Genomic DNA, 16,842 nt, shown 5'->3' on the forward strand with positions numbered 1-16,842 from the left:
GTACAAGCCTGGAAATACCACGATGGCTGAGGGCAACGAGGCGCTTGCGGAGAAACTGAACCACGTCTTTGCACGCTTCACGGTGAAGGGACAACAGGCAGCCGCAGCTCAAACATCGGACAACAGCAGCAGCCCAAGCCTCATGGTGCAGGTATATGAGGTGAGGTGCACACTGAGGGCAGTGAACCCCAGGAAGGCCGCCGGTCCAGACAGGGTGAGTGGGAGTGTCCTAAAAGAATGTGCAGACCAGCTGGCTGGGGTCTTCACTTTGATCTTCAACACGTCACTGTCCCAGTCCTGCATCCTGCCATGCCTAAAGTCGGTCACAATTGTCCTACTGCCAAAGTGTACCAACATTAGCAGCCTCAACAACTACCGACCAGTTGCTCTAACACCTGTTATACTGAAGTTTTTCGAGAAACTGGTCCGATGCCACATCATGTCCTGCCTGCCACTCACACTCGACACGCTCCAGGTTGCATACAGAGCTAACAGATCAACTGAAGATGCCATTGTCCAAAATGCCATCTCTCACCTGGAACAACAGGGGTGTTATGCCAGGCTGCTGCTTTTAATACGAAACTCCTGGACGGACTAATAGTTAAACTGCTCGATATCAGATTTCCTTCTACCACCTGCTGCTGGATCAGAGAGTTCCTGTCAGACCGTGTACAGAGAGTTAGAGTGGGTCCCCTTCTTTCCTCAGCCCTCAGCCTTAACCCCGGCTCTCCACAAGTCTGTGTACTAAGTCCCCTACAGTGCACTCTGTACACACATGACTGTATCAGCACCCAGTCAACGCAGTTATTAAGTTCGCAGATGATACGATGGTGGAGCTCATCTCTGGGGGCGACGAGACAGCATACAGAGCTGAGGTTCAGAGGCTGTCGGATTGGTGTGTAGACAATAACTTGGACCTCAATATCACCAAGACAAAAGAACTGGTAGTCGACTTCAGAAGGAGGAAGTCCCTGCTGCAGCCCTTCAGCATCAACGGGAAGTGTGTAGAAAGGGTGTCCAGTTTCAGGTTAATGGGTATGCACATAGACACAGACATCCAATGGAGCTCAAACACTTCGACAGTTGTAAAGAAGGCCCAACAGCGTCTCCATTTTTGTGAGAATCCTCAGAAAAATGGACCTGAAGAGGGAGCTGCTGATCGTCTTCTACTGTTGCTCAAGTTAAAGTGTGCTGAGATACTGCATCTCTGTATAATTCTTCAGCACACAAAAAGGCACTTCAGAGGGTCATCAACATGGCCCAAAAAATCATTGGACATCCTCTTCCCTCCCTGAAGGACCCGTACAGCACTCGCTGTCTCAAGAGGGCACGCAGCATCCTACGGGATTCACACACCCAGGACACCGGGTGTTTAAGCTGCTGCCGTCTGGCAGGAGATTTAGGTTGCTGAGGTCACAAACAAACACACTCAAGGACAGCTTTTACAACAGTTACAGTAACAGTTAGATATTAATCAGTGCTAACAGCTGACCTGAATGGCTACCTCCCTTGACTTTTTTGGTGTGCAATAAAAATAATGTACAATAAGCATTCACTTATTCTTTTATTTATTAAGTGCTGACGTGGCACCAATTTCGTTGTACTACTGTACTAGGTATGACTGTGTAATGACAATAAAGAGTTATCTATCTTATCTATCTAATTTGGCTGACTGAAAATGATTAGCAATAAATAGCCTACACATGTAAATAATTGATTTTCTAATCAGAGCTCTGTTAGCTGCTAACTCATCAGCGTTAGGACCAGTCACACTGTAAAATCCATTCAAAGCAGCCCCCCGACGTGATTCAGTGTGAAGCTTTTATTTAGACTATTAAAACATTACCTCGCATGTACATAAGCAAGAATGCTGCCATTAAGAGGGCTGCATCTTGGCTGCAATCCAGCTATACTGTTATTACCATATTAACAAACTTAAGGCAAGTTGATTTTCTTTTGTATTTTAATTCCAAGGAGCCAGGCTGTTGTAATTTTTAAGTGGTCTTGAGGAATAGTTTTCCAAGCTTTCTCAGGACATTTTAAACTTTAACAGTGGACACTGACTACGTTTTCACTCATTTTCAGTCCAGTCCTTTCACCTGACCAATTTCAGAGTTTTTTTTCCTTTTAAGCCACTGACCACCAACCTCTGACTTATTCAATCATTAAAAGGCTTTTAAGTCAACTGAATAACTGGTATTGTGTCTACGCATAACAGACAACTTAGCAAAGAGCCAAATTTTCTTACCAGCAGCAAAACACACGTCTCCACTTCTTTACTTGGATATCCAAAAATTGCCAAAGATAACACAGTTAGCAGGCATAAAATAGCTTTTTTAGACCAACAAGGTGATTCCCAAAGAGCCAAAAACTTGACGTAGCGTGTCTTAAAAAAGGAAACCGGACAAGTGGTGAACAAAAGAAGAAGTGGCAGGTCTAAAAAAGATCTGAAAGTCATCTAATTAAGAAATAGGAAAAATCCTGTAGAGATCAGACACAGGACCCGAGAGATGCATCTGACCCTTCAGCTGATCCATCTACTGCTCACTGAACCTGCATCAAAACGGTTTTAGTGGAAGGCTGGCTGTCAACAAGCCATTCTTAAAGAACGGGATGAAAATTACAAAAACTGGACTAAAAATTGGTGGCAAGATGTTTTATGAAACGATGAATCCAAATGTTAAATTTCTGGTTTAAATCATCGTCAGTTTACATTGAGGTACAACAGTGATGTGTCTACAGCCATCTGTGCAACACAGCGGAGGCTCTGTCATATTTTGGGGCTGGATTTCAACCAGTGGTGTCAGAGATCTGATCAATTTTGAATGTAGAAAACTAGAGTCAGATTTTGACTCTTCATGCAATACGACTGGGAAAGCGTCCGGTGCATTTATCAGCAGTGATCTGAAGCACACTGCCAATGAAGAACAAACAGCAGAATGTTATCAGTCATAGATTGGCTTCCCCGAGTCTGATTATTACTGAAGCAGTGTGGGATCATCTTGACAGAGAGCGAAACAAAAGTCCGCCAACATCCAAATAAGAGCTTTGAATATCCTTCAAGAAGCCTGGAGAACTATTCCTGAAGACAACTTAAACAAATGACAAGAAAACTTGTCTAAGAGAGTTTAGGCTGTGTTGAAAAATTAAAGGTGGCCATACCAAATATCGATTTTCAAGCTTGTTAGAATTGTACAAATTATGTTTTTGCTTTATATGCCGCATTTCCATGTATTTTTTTTATATCCATTTCTAGCCCACTGTTATTTAGGATGTTTTTCCAGTTAATAAAATGAGTGTGCTTCTGACAACTAATCTTAATCTTTAAAAAGGTCACATACAATAATGTGGAGCAGTTTAATTACTGTTTTCTCCATAGCTACATATTGGTAATTAATATCAGTATTTGCTGATTCTTTGTTTGCTAATAAATATCTAGAAGATCCCAAACTAATTAACTTAATGGCCCAGAAGGCAGATCTACCACAGAGATATCATGTGGGGGCCGATGTTATTCGTTCCTCTTTGAAACGACTTCCTCGATGTGAAAGACACTTGTTCCAGCATCCATCACTTCGAGGTGATTATCTCCAAAACCATCCGTCCCTGAGAGGAAAAGCTGCTTTACTGCTAGAGAACAACAACAGGAGATCAACTGGCAGTTTTTTTTCCCTCCAGTCTTGAAGTATTATTAGTCAGACACTTGGCTTCAGCCCCATCAACGTAGCAGTGCTCTGGCTTCACCTCACTGAGTGATGGAGAGACTATTCGTGCTTCGTGAGCAGTTTAAATGCCGAGCTATGGAGAAAGCAGCCCCTGCACACGACCAACAAATCTACATGTTGATCTTTAAAATCCTTTAAAAAAATAAAAAGAAATGAGTGACTGTAGGTCTGCTTTAATAAACATAGACACTTTGAAGTCTTAAAGGAATATGTATGAGTCACTTCCCTCCTGCTTCATGCAAATAGTGTATGAAGCTTAACAATTCATCCTATTTTGTGCTCTGCTATTGGTTTTAGCAGAAGGATACCCATAAATCTGTCTTTAATTCAGACTTTTGAGAGCTTCCCATCGGCATTGTTTCCTGCTTTAATCTGCACACATCTGTATAATTTATTCTACAGCACCCTACAGATGGGCAGGGACTTTTCATGACAGGAGGCCCTCTTGATCAAAACTGCTTTTGTCTGAACTTCAGAACTGTTCCCTTTGATCACAGCTAACAGAAGGCAGCAGGAAGCTCAGGCTTCAAGCTTGAAAAATATTTATTTTTTCTTATTTCTCTAGTTTGTATAAATCTAGAGCAAGGATTAACCCAGAGATGGCAACACACAGCAATGTGTAACAGATGAGAGAAGAAAGGCTTCCCTTACCCTAGACCTGTATATTATTTCAGAGCTATGAAGCTGGGGAAAGAAAGGTGTTTCGATCGGGGACTGATTAGAGCTATTTTTAACAATGGTGTATTATAACCTCCAAGACTTTTGGATAAACTGCTTCTTAAGCCTTCTTAACAATGAAAACAGTGAACAGACATGCCATTCATTTACATTATATACAGGCTTTGTATACTCTATAAACTTGACTGGTAAACAGAGTCACCCCAGGTTCTTAAGTCCGCCTACTCACACTTTCAGTGTTAATATAAAAGGCTGATAAAAATATTGAGCCTGAGTTTATCATCTCTATCTTCATCATCTGAATCTTAATATTTCACCAGCATCTGAATTTTTAATCTCACATTTCTAAGCTCATTCAAACCTATTTCGTTCAACCAAAAAACAATGCATAAATCAAACACAGATCATTTAGACCCACCCATAATTTAGAGCTTTTAGTACGCACTTTAATTTTCTCTCATCTCTCACATTTTATGTGCGTCCCTCAGTCCCGCTTAGCCCATCATCAGCTCATCCAGAATTGCAGCTGCTCACAAAAAACATGGCCACCACCCTTCTTATCCTGGCTTCCCTTTCACTGACATCCAGTGAAATTTGTGAATTCATTTCAAAGTGTTACTAATTTCATATAAAGCCTTTATAGCCTTGTATGGCCAGGCTCCAGGCTCCGGTCATCTGAGCAGTCTTTATATACTGACCCAAGCTCTAATTTGAAATCTTTTTGACTTTATTGTAAACTCTTTTGAGGTTGTAGTACATCAGCCCCCTCAGTTTATCAGGTAAGCTGAATAAGTGGGTGTGTTTTAAATAACTACTGAGAACTAATTTCTGTGGTTTCATATGTTTCTCTAATCTTTCATCCAGTATTTTTGTGATATAACTCAAACCGAATGGATGCACAGAACTATGCCTTTATGAAAAAACACAATCAAAAGATTGTGTGTGCCTGTGTGTTTGCATGATGGATTGTGTATACTTATCTTTAATGTGTTTTTTTGTAATTGTGAAGAGCTCTGCAACAATGTGTTAAGAAATGCCGTACAACAACAACAAAATAAAATCATTATTCATAGTATAATAATGTTTGATTGGACCAGAATGTAACCAAAGAAACAGACTTTATGGAACTATTCAGCATGCCTTCATTTGAGGAGAAGTTGCACAGGATTTTAGAAATCAGAAACGCTGATGGCCAAAGGCTATTACTAGCTGGGGTGTGATCATTATGCTGAACTTCTGCTTTTAGTGAATGTTCTGTTAGACGTGACCAGGTTTTAGCAGACATGCAAAAACTGAACTACAGAATTTTACAAATGCACTTGTGGATGGTTCAAACATTAAGCACACAGTTTCACGCAAAACCAGCTTCCTAGCGATTTAAGAAGGCCAGTTGTTTAAAAACCACCTTCCATTCTTTAGTCACAAAGTTTCAGGTACACTAGGAATAAAGTAGTCCCCCCTCCCCCAAGCTTCCACAGTAAGCGCATGCATGATTAAAATAAGCTCGGTCTCTTGCCTTTCTCAGCACTTTCAGCACTTCGGCCGCTTGCTCCATCTTCTGCTCTCGGAGAAGCCTCTGGATTTCCCGGACCCAAGCCACCCGCCTGACATATGGGCTGTGGTTGGTTTTCCGCAGCATCCCTGGAAGCTTGTCGGACTTGAGCATCAGGGAGGTAAACAAGAAGTCTCCGCTCCTGCCGCCACTCCTCTCGCTCTCTCCAGGAATATCATTCCTCTGGCGTCTCCTTTTTGACAATTTGCTATCAAAATCGAGACTTCTCTGTCTGGTCAACTTAGAGCCCATCACTCCTGGGAGGATGTGTCACTGTTGGTGCGGAGAGCGAATTTTCAGCGTGCAGCCAAAACATCACACTTAACTTGAAATGTGAGGAGATGCATAAAATAGTGCCTCAAAGTTTGAAGGCTACTAACCAACCGCACAGCATCGCCACCGTAAATGTGCGGCTGGTTTCGCCGCCGTCTTCTCTCAGTCTGCATCTGTCCATGCACTGCCTAAGCACTCTGGCATCCCTCGCTTTACTCGGGGATGGTGTTTCTTCTCAGCCAATCAGATCGGTACTCGCTGCACAGCTTGAGAGTGCAGGAAAACACTCAGCTGAGTTTTCTTGCATAGCTATTAGAGTTGGCTAAAGCTGAACTACAATCTGAAACTGGGTGCGAATAAAGTGAATAAAAATAAAAGCATCCAGAAAATATGTTTAGTTTGAGTTTTTGTCAGTTTGGTGAAATTTGTTATCACAACATGATGCTTTGATGCGTCTGTTTATTGAGATTTGGGGCGTCTGTATGGGTCACCTGCCTTCAGTGGTATTTACACTCACTGGCCACTTTGTTAGGTACACATGTTCAACTTAAATATACAATCACGACCTGTTAATGTTCAAAGTGAGCATCAGAGTGGGCCAGAAATGTGACCTACGTGACTTGACTGAACGTGTCATGGCTGTTGGTGTCAGTCAGACTGTCATACTGGGATTTTCCCACTCAGTCATCAATAGGGTTTACAGAGTGTTAGGTATTTTAGTACCATGGGAGCATTTACTGGATATTGTTTTATAGTGACATTATGCAGGAAAACTCTGTCATTCAATAAGGCCCCTTTGTTTTAGTTATTTTTCTCTTTGACCCAAGAATTGATGTGTGAGAATCACAGGCTGGTACAAGGTTGAAATACCACAGAGATCACTCCCTCAGCTACATTAGTTTCTTAATCTTTTAGACGCCTGTTGAAGGCCAAATGGTTTGTGTGGTAGGACTCGACTTAAGCGGTCAAAGAAGTGCAGGAGACTGATGCTGTCCAGTGTAGCAAGTGATTTATTCACCATTCTGTGGCCCAAGAATATTTACAAAGAAACAAATAAGAAACTCAACTCTATAAACTCAATTCAAATAAACATAACTGAACTTAAATCAACGGAAATTAAGGTCAAACTGCACACAGCTACACTGACCTGAACCCTTCTTCCGAAACACCTGAGTTCGTCTGCTTAAATAGTCCCCTTAATCAAACACTTTCTCCTCTGGACTATTCCATTCAGTAGGTAGGTGAGATGAACATGATTATATTCATCCTCTACTACTCCTCTTGACTGGCAACAAACTCTGGTGTAATCAATACATATCACAACATTAAATCTATTTCTTTATAAACCCTTTAAAATCAACTTTATTAAATTATAAGAATTCTTCCCCTCCTGCCCTTGGTCTCTTCCTGTGACCTCAGATGAACCCAGAAGGTATAAAGCAGGAAGTAGAACTACATTTCCTCCTTTTGCTTCTGGAAGACAGGTAGGTAAAGGTAAGTTCAAACAATACAAATTAACAGTTGAAATAAATAACATGTTAACTTAACAAACTTGCATGAATTGATTTAAACCAAGATGTTATATTATATAATCTGTAAAAGTGCAGAACATAAACAAACCCGGGATAGTAGATGTTTGCCTATTGCAGATTACATGTGAAATATGGTTAAATCAAAACAAGAATGTTAACTAAGAATGTAGACAAATGGTCTTCTCACCCACTTTGTCACAGTTTGTTTCAGATTTCACTAATGTAAGAACTCTTTGTTTTGTGCCTTGAAAATATGTCGCTGAGATAATCACAATTGTAGCTGAACTGATAAACTACACAAAGGATGCTTCTTCACCCATGGGCAGGAAGACGCTGCCTTATGTACTGTCTGTACTGGTTTAAACTGATAATCTGCTGTCTCATGAATTTTACCCTCTATATAAACTGTTATACTTGTGAATAAAGTTGAGTCAATTTGGGAAGACAACCTGAAGCAGTCTCTGTTTTCTTGTTCTCCCAAGCTGCTCCCGAGCTCGTACTAACACGCTGAATGGCATGCTTGAATATTACTTGAGAATATATTTGACTGTGTTACAGACTAAGGGACATTCTCTGCTGATAGGTGAAGGTACATTCTCTGCTGATAGACGTCCACGCCTCGGAGGAAGCCGATCCACGGAGTAGGCCCTGGAAACCGTTTCCTTCACAGAGAATGGTCTGAAAAACAATATATCCAGTGATCAGCCGTTTTGTGGGTGAAAATGCCTTGCTGATGTCAGAGGTCAGAGGAAAATTGTCACACTGCTTTGAGCTGATAGGAAAGCAACAGTCGGTCAAATACATACTCATTATGACAAAGGTACGCAGAAGTGCATCTCTAAATGCACACTGGATCTTGTAGCAGATGAGCTAAAACAGCAGAAGACCACACTGATCAGCACTTCTATAAGCTAAAAACAGTAAAATAAATGTCATAATCTGCACAGGTTCACCAAAATTGGACAACAGGAGATTGGAAAAATGTTGCCTGGTCTGATGGGCATTGATTTCCACCGTGACATTACAATGGTAGGAATCAGACTTTGAAAAAAAAAAAAGCATGGATCTATCTGGGCTAGTGCCAGCAGTTTAGGCTGCTGGTGGTGTAACAGTGTGAGGATATTTTCTTGGCATTTTTTTAGGTCCCTTAGAACCAACTGAGCATCGTTTAAATGCCAGTCTGCCTGAGTATTGCTGCTGACCATGTCTCTTTATGACCACAGTGTACCCATCTTCTGATGGGTGCTTTCAGCGGGGTGATGCACCACATCACAAATCTTGGATTATCTGAGATTGGTTTCTCAAATGTCCTCTCAAATGTCCTCCACAGTCACACGATTTCAGTCCAATAGAGCACCTTTGGGATGTGTTGGAACAGGAGACTCACATCATGGACGTGGAGCTGATAAATCTGCAGCAACTGTGTAATGCTGTCATGTTAACAAGTTTAACAAGCCTTGTAAGCCAAAGATGCTTGCATTTTTTTCAGTCCTGTTATCAAAACTCAAAAAACACGTTTAAAGCATGGATGAATTCCACTGACTTTCCAAGAAAAGTCAAGAAAGTCAAATAACTGATATTTGTGACCAAAAATCCTTATGTACACACAGAAACTGTGTTTTTTAAAGATCCAAAGGTACATTTATCAGTTCAAGTTGACACAAACCTCAAGTTCATCATATTTATTAAGCGACATAATTGCAGAAACAAAGCAAAGTAACAGGATTGAACATGTCCTGAGAATGTGTGCATGTCAGTGTGTGTGTGAAAACAAACTTATGTAACCTTTTCTAAGAGTCCCTCTCTAGTTTGGGCCTCTTTTTCAATTTCCATATAGCAGGCTGTGACTGGCTTCAGTGGTGGGATGACCCCAGTTTTGTTCATGCACCTCAACATGTGTATCTGTGATGACACCTGGTTGGAGGTCACCACTACTTTACCACACACCATTCGCCAACAACTTCAGGACTTTGCCACAGAATATCTGTGGCTTTGGGTGCTATCTGTTAATGATTGAGTGTGAAATGCTTTGCATTAAAGCACTCACAGATCAGAATTTAGTGTGCACAGGCACCCGACATCCCTGCATGTCAGTTTTGCCTGGGCAATGGTCACTGCCTGATGTATCCTCATTGTGGATTGAATTGATGGCACATCTTTGGGCATCTCCTGAACTGCTTTCTCTACTGCATCATCATTGGCAAAAAACAACCTGATTACCATTTCTGTCTTTTGTAACGCAGCAAACAGTTCTGTAGCATCAGGAATGTCTGTCCCTTTGCTGACCAGACTGTCAGCCTTCCTCTTTAGGGCTCCTCCCACACCACCCAGTGCACCCTTTACAAAGATCGCCTCAAAGAAGTTCCATGTCCCAACAGCGAATCCTTGTTTGAACAGTTCATGGGCCGTCACTACAAAAATGGACCGCGGAGACCTTTGGATGTGCCCTCTGTCATGCACTGGTGACGAGTACTGCCAGATTGCTGGTGGGCCCTTAAATCTCGTTCCTTTAACTTTAACTTTCCTTTAACGTTGTTTAACAACCCTCCACCTCAAAAGTATTTAGGTGCAGTTGTGAAAGTGGAACTGGAGAACCCACCTGTGAGGCTGAGTGAGGCTAGAGGTAAAAAAAATCCTTTTTCACTGACATGTAGTTTGAACAGCTGTGTTTGAATGTCAGGGAACAATGTCAGGGAACGTCAGCTCCTTAGATTACCATGACCTGGATGACTGAGAACCTACATACATGTTTTCTTTCCTTGTATGGAAACCTAGTATAACCCCTGTCAAGCATCTAATTTAGAGGGGTTGTCCCCCCTTCATCTTGCATTTAATTCTGCCTTGACACCATCATTATGGCCTATGGCAGCAGGTAACAGCCACTTTCTCTAAACACAAGATTAACAACAACACAGAAATTAGTTTATTAATCTAGGCCTTTTTTCTAAAACTGAAGTGGATAATGAGAAAGCTTATAATTTCTGACTTACTGTAGCAGTACTGAAGAGTCATACTAATCTTATACAGATCCTTGAAGAGAGACGCAAGTGGACTTTTAGAACGAAATCGAACTCTTTGTTTACTGTGGATCTCACCTTTCATCTGCCCTTGTGTCTCCAAACTGATGCAGAGCCTTTGGGATGCTGTGCTGCAGGATGTGTCGGCGCTCACAGGCGGAGGCCTACTCCAGGAGCAGCAGGTGTACGGAAAAAAATCTTTAATGATCTGCAGCTCCATCTCCTGGATTCCTCATTCTCTCTGTTCTGCTTGAGGGACACCACAGTCACCGTGTGGTTTATGAGACGTGGGCTAACATTTAAATTCAAGGAGAATCATTAGCGTGCTGCGAGAACACCTGTGGCTCACTTTGCTCACTGCTCTTTATGGCGGTGGAGTGAGGCATTCCTTTACCTTCCCAGCCACACTCATGCTTCTTAGCTGACGTGTCTCAGTGGTTCAACATACCTGCATGCAACATAGGAACTGATTTACCAACCTGTGTTGCACCACCACCACATAGATGGTTTGGGGTCAGGCTTTGCCATGAGCTCCTTATATGCTTTTGTATGCCAGACTGTCATAAAATGGTGTGTGAGGCAAGACAGAAAAGGACCCAGATGTAAGACTCTCAGGCAGAACTAAACTCCACAATAATTTAAAAATCCCCAAAAAAGAATGTAAAAAAAAAAAAAAATCCCCAAACCTCCGACAAACTCAAAACTGGCCATGACACAGACATAGCTGCCTTTAGATAAAAATTACACACTATATGAATGAAGACTCCATATCTAGTCTTCATCCTCACAGGGCTGGGTAATAACTAATAAAATGTCATCTAAGTTACACAATCAGAAAAAATAATGACATTTAGATTGACAAGAACTGCTTGATTAATCCCTGATTACGTGGTTAGATTCAGATTGATTCTGATTATGTTCCACTGTATATTGAAATTACTCCTTGAACTTTAATCATGCTAATAAAACCCATGCAGGCCACAGGTTGAACAATGCAAAGTCCATAACAGAAACTCCACAACCAGTCTGGTGGAACCAAACTAGAAAACTTGGAGTGCAATTTGTATTTTAGAGTAATCTGACTCACCCACAGTTCTGCAATAACATCTTTTATTAAAGACGCCATTAAACCAAACTTTAAAAAAAATCTGTCTGGCGGATGGCTGTCAGTTGGGTGGAGCCTGAGGAGAAATCTACAGCTTCATTGTTCTTGTGAAAAGGAAAGAACAATATCCCATCTCTTCTGTGTTTTGTTGCATTATGAAGGCACCATTTTCCTGCTGTTCTCTTTTGTCTGACATGGAGCAATGCACCTAACTCTGAATATTTAGTACAGCCTGAGGGTTACAGCTATGAAAACATCAATGCTGTCTGTTGGTGATGTCACAGCAGGAGCAAAGTGATGGGGACAAATTAGTAAAGAAGAAGAAGACTATAATTGTTTTGTTTGGCAATTCAAAGGTCAAAGGTCTGTGTTCCTTAAATGCCTAAATTGGATCTTTGAGTGCTTTGATAGCTGCGGCTCCACAGATTCAAGATTCGTTATTCGTCACATGCATAGTGATACAAGTACAACACACAGTCAAATGTGTCCTGAACTGCTCCTTTGACTGTGCAAGACATTATATTAAAAACAAGTACATTTAAATTTAAATTAAATCTGGAAATTTTAAATTTAAATCTGAAAAAAGTACAATGTGCGAACTTAATGTTAAAATGCTTTGTGCCATATTAGCACAACAATGTATTGACAGAGCAATGAAAGCAGAGAAAACAAAGTGACCAGAGTAATGTAAGCAGAGTATTTTAACAGGATAATTAAACAGAGTAACCAGAGTAATATAAATAGTAGTGAAGCAGTATGATCAGTGAATCAGTGTGTGATGTAATAATAAATCAGATATGATATGAAACATGACAGTAAAAGTTCTGGGACGTGACAAGAATATGATATAATGTCCTGTTTCCGTCACTTTGGGTGATGTTATGAGGGAAGTGGGAGTGGGAGCTCCTCTTGAGTCTCTCTGTTTTTGCCCTGATAGTGTGGAAACTTCTGCCTGATTGCAGAAGTCGAAATAGTTCGTCACTGGGATGGGACGGGACCTGCACCTTGTCCCATGTGCACCGGCCACATGGGACAAGGGATCCAGAATTTAAAACACACATAGGGAAAATACAGCTAAATGACCAGAGCCATCCTGCAAACCATCTCAATCTGGCCTCTGATATCCTTAAAAACAAACCCCAGCATTAGGATGGAATGAAACATTATTTTAGTTGAGGTGAACAACTCTACATAATAACAAAACCACCTACAGGGAGCAGGTCAGGCCTCTCACAGGTTATTGCTATCACAATCATTTGGATTTAAACACTACAAAAACCAAGGAAATGATTGTGGACTTCAAGAAGTAGAGCAGGTAGATAGTTTTAGTTACCTTGGTGTTCACATTTAGGTTGACCTCATTTGAACCACAGATCTCCTGTCAGGTGGGGAAGGCCCAGCTGAGGCGTTTGCTTCCTGAGGAAGCTAAGACACGTTCACCTCCCTTGCTACCTGCTGAGCAGCTTCTATCATTCAACAGCAGAGAGCCTTCGGACCCTCTGCTGCGTGGTGTGGTTCGCCAGCTGCATAGCTGGTGTAGAATAAGGAGGGGATGTTTTTCTCATTATCATTTAATATTTTAATATGCCATTATTAGTTCATTAGAAGTATATAACCAGCTTTGCATTAAGCATAAATTGAAGTTTTTGATCTTACATTATTCTTTGCATTACAGTGATGGTGATAACTTTAGTTTGATCTTTTCTTACAGGTACCAGAATAATAACATGATTTTCATTGCAGATGTAACCATGATCATTCCATACACATTGCAGTTTGTTGCTCATTCTAGAGTTGTGCTCAAGGTAATTAAAGGTTAAAAGCTACAGCCAGCGCGAGTCTGGCTGATCTATGGAGGGCAAAGGCTTTGAGCTTGGAAGGCCGCACGCGCTTACACAGCACTTATAAGATGTTATTCTTGATGATTTTGTGCTTAGTCATGTTTTAATATGTTTTAAGTAGAAGTAGCTGATCCAGCAATATTCATTTAATATTATATACTTGATTTAGAGCAGGGGTGGCCAACCCGCGGCTCTCGAGCCGCATGCGGCTCTTTGCCTGGTTTCATGCGGCTCTTACGTTCATATCAAAGTTTGTGTTTTGGGGTTTTTTTGTGTTGTTGTTTTAAAATGTGCACGTTCGCTTTGCTTGAGTTCAATACGGTATTTTCATTAAATGGCCATGTGTGTGAGATGAAAACACCGCAAAGTTTCCCAGTAGGAGCAAGTTTGCCCTTAAAATGGCAAGGAAAAAATACACAGCAAAAAGAAAATATGAAGATGAACACAGGACGTTTTTAACAGAGTGGGAGAGTTTATATTTTTTTGTTGAACGCAATGGCAAGCCATTCTGCCTTATATGTCAGACGTCATTAGCGCATTTCAAAGCTTCAAATCTTCAGCGCCACTTCAGCTCACTCCATGCTAACATCGACCAGAACCATCGACCCAAAAGGGACTGAACTTCGCAAGCACGAGTTGGCCACTTTGAAAAGTCAGCACATACAGTTTTTCCAAAAATTTACGAAGCGGTCAGAGACCTTAACACTCGCATCCTATCAGCTGGCTTGGAACATTGCACGGGCTAAAAAGCCATACGATGAAGGGGAGTTCGTTAAAAAATGCCTCAGTGACGTTGTTGAAATCTTGTCTCCTGAAAACGACAAATTAAAACGCATGGTATCAGACGTCCAACTGTCCCGCCACACTGTTGAACACAGAATATCGGACATTAACACGGCTATTGAAACACAGTTGCACTCTGACCTTCAAGCATGTGAGTATTTTAGTGTCGCATTGGATGAGAGTTGTGATATACAAGACAAGCCTCAGTTGGCAATATTTGCACAGTCTGTGTCAAACGATTGTGTGATCAAAGAACTCCTGGATATTGTGCCATTAAAAGACAGAACCCGTGGCACAGATGTGAAAGAAACCATGATGGCTGCATTAGAAAAAGCAAATCTGCCCATAACGAAATGAACTGCAATAGCCACGGATGGAGCACCAGCCATGATGGGATCTGTGAACGGGCTTGTGGGGCTGTGCAAAGCTGACCGAACTATTCCTGACTTTTGGAATTTCCACTGCATCATCCACATGGAGCAACTCGTGTCTAAATCATTGAATTTAGATAACGTCATGAAGCCTGTGATGGAAATCGTCAACTATATCCGCACACATGTGCTTAACCACAGTCAATTCAAGAATCTCATTGCTGAGCTGGACCAAGGGCTTCCAGGTGACCTGCCGCTGCACTGTGAGGTGGCTGTCAAAAGGCCAGGTACTCTCTCACTTCTTTGAGCTTTTGGATGCCATGAAACTGTTTATGGAAGAGAAGGACAAGGACTATCCCGTGCTCTCGGACCTCAAGTGGATTATGGATCTGGCCTTTTTGGTCGACATGCTGTGTCACTTGGACAGACATAACCTGACCCTGCAGGGTAAGTTAAAAATGCTGCCTGACCTGGTGCAAAGTGTGTTTGCGTTTGTCAACAAACTGAAGCTGTTCAAGACACATATTCAAAAGGGAGATTTAACGCATTTTCCCACTCTGCTAAAAGCCAAGCGGGCAAGTCACCAGCGCTGCCCTGAGTAAGCAAAGAGCCAGATATGCAACGCTGATTGAAAACTTGCACGAAAGCTTTGTGACCGGGTTCCATGATCTACAATTGAAAAGGCCACAGATTACGTTCCTCGTCGACCCATTGAATGCAGAGACCGGCTGTTTGAAAGTCTCGCTAGTCACAGATAAAGCTGCGGCTGAGTTGGAGATGATCGATCTTTGTGAGGAGGACCAATTGAAACCTGCTTTAAGGGAAGGGACCATTGAGTTCTGGAAAAGTATGCCAATGGAAAAATACCCCAATGTCAAACGGGCTGCGCTTAAGATACTGTCAATGTTTGGGTCAACATACAAGGCAAGGAATGCCAGAAGTCCCATTAAACAACATGCATTGTAAAAGTAAATGCTATTGTAGATTATTATATTTTTGTTTGTGGACTTGGTTGAACTGAGAGTTTGTGTGTGTGAGACAGTGCACACAATTGTTGAAAATGACTGACCTGTGGTTTTAGTACTGTAGGAGTCATTATCATATTAGTGTGTGTGTGTATGTGTGTGTGTGTGTGTGTGTGTGTGTGTGTGTGTGTGTGTGTGTGTGAGAGAGAGAGAGAGAGAGAGAGAGAGAGAGGGAGGAAAGGATGGGTGATGTTCATGTGTGCCCATGTGTAGGATGTGGCTCTTTGCGGTAACACAGTAAAAAAAAAGTGGCTCTTGGTCTCTGACTGGTTGGCCACCCCTGATTTAGAGCAATACACACTGATGGTCTTAATAAATGAAAGAGTCCTTGTAGCTGCCATGTTGTGTCTTAGCAGGGTACAGACGGTTCCAGGAGACGGGGGCAGTCAGCGTCTGCCCTCGGGAAGGAGACAATGTTATTCTTTGTGTTAAATAAAATTGTCAACATTGATTGTATTACACCTGTCACTACGCATGAGGGGGCGTTCTAATACCCTGATTTCATAAAACTATGGTGATGTGTTTTTTGAGATGAGATCTGAGACTGTCTGCATACAGTGTCCATCTCCCACGTGTGTGATCATTAAATCATCGTTTGACTCAACCCGACCGGACCAGTGTTGTTATTGTGGGTTTTTCCTCTGGTGTCCATCTCCAATATTTTTGAACCATAACACTGGTGAGGGCAGGTGGTGGTCAGCGCGACACCCTGACTCCAGTGGAAAGCCAGGTGTATAATAATGGATCACACCCACCCGGACATCACTGATTCTTTGCCCTGCTCTCTGGGGAAAGATTCAGATTAATCAAATTCAGCAGTTTAAACGAATCAGCCTCTTATCAGTAAAAAGCACATTCTGTTTGATTCTATTCTATAATAGGTTGGAGCTGCTACATCACTCATTTCCACCTGTGTGTGTTTTCTGTGATGAGCTACACT

General features: G+C 41.7%; 1 protein-coding gene across 1 annotated transcript in view; it reads right to left on the reverse strand.

Annotated features, from left to right (window-relative positions):
* lrrc75bb (leucine rich repeat containing 75Bb) overlaps window positions 1-6,361 on the reverse strand; it is a 36,130-nt gene extending 29,769 nt beyond the window's left edge. The window contains exon 1 of the mRNA XM_080865129.1: window positions 5,920-6,361. Within this exon, the coding sequence (XP_080721255.1) occupies window positions 5,920-6,207 (288 nt within the window). The 5' untranslated portion in view covers window positions 6,208-6,361. The remainder of the gene's footprint in view (window positions 1-5,919) is intronic.
* Between the last annotated feature and the right edge of the window lie 10,481 nt (window positions 6,362-16,842).

Source organism: Rhamphochromis sp. 'chilingali' (assembly GCF_963969265.1).
Source record: "Rhamphochromis sp. 'chilingali' genome assembly, chromosome: 2".
Lineage (NCBI taxonomy): Eukaryota > Metazoa > Chordata > Actinopteri > Cichliformes > Cichlidae > Rhamphochromis > Rhamphochromis sp. 'chilingali'.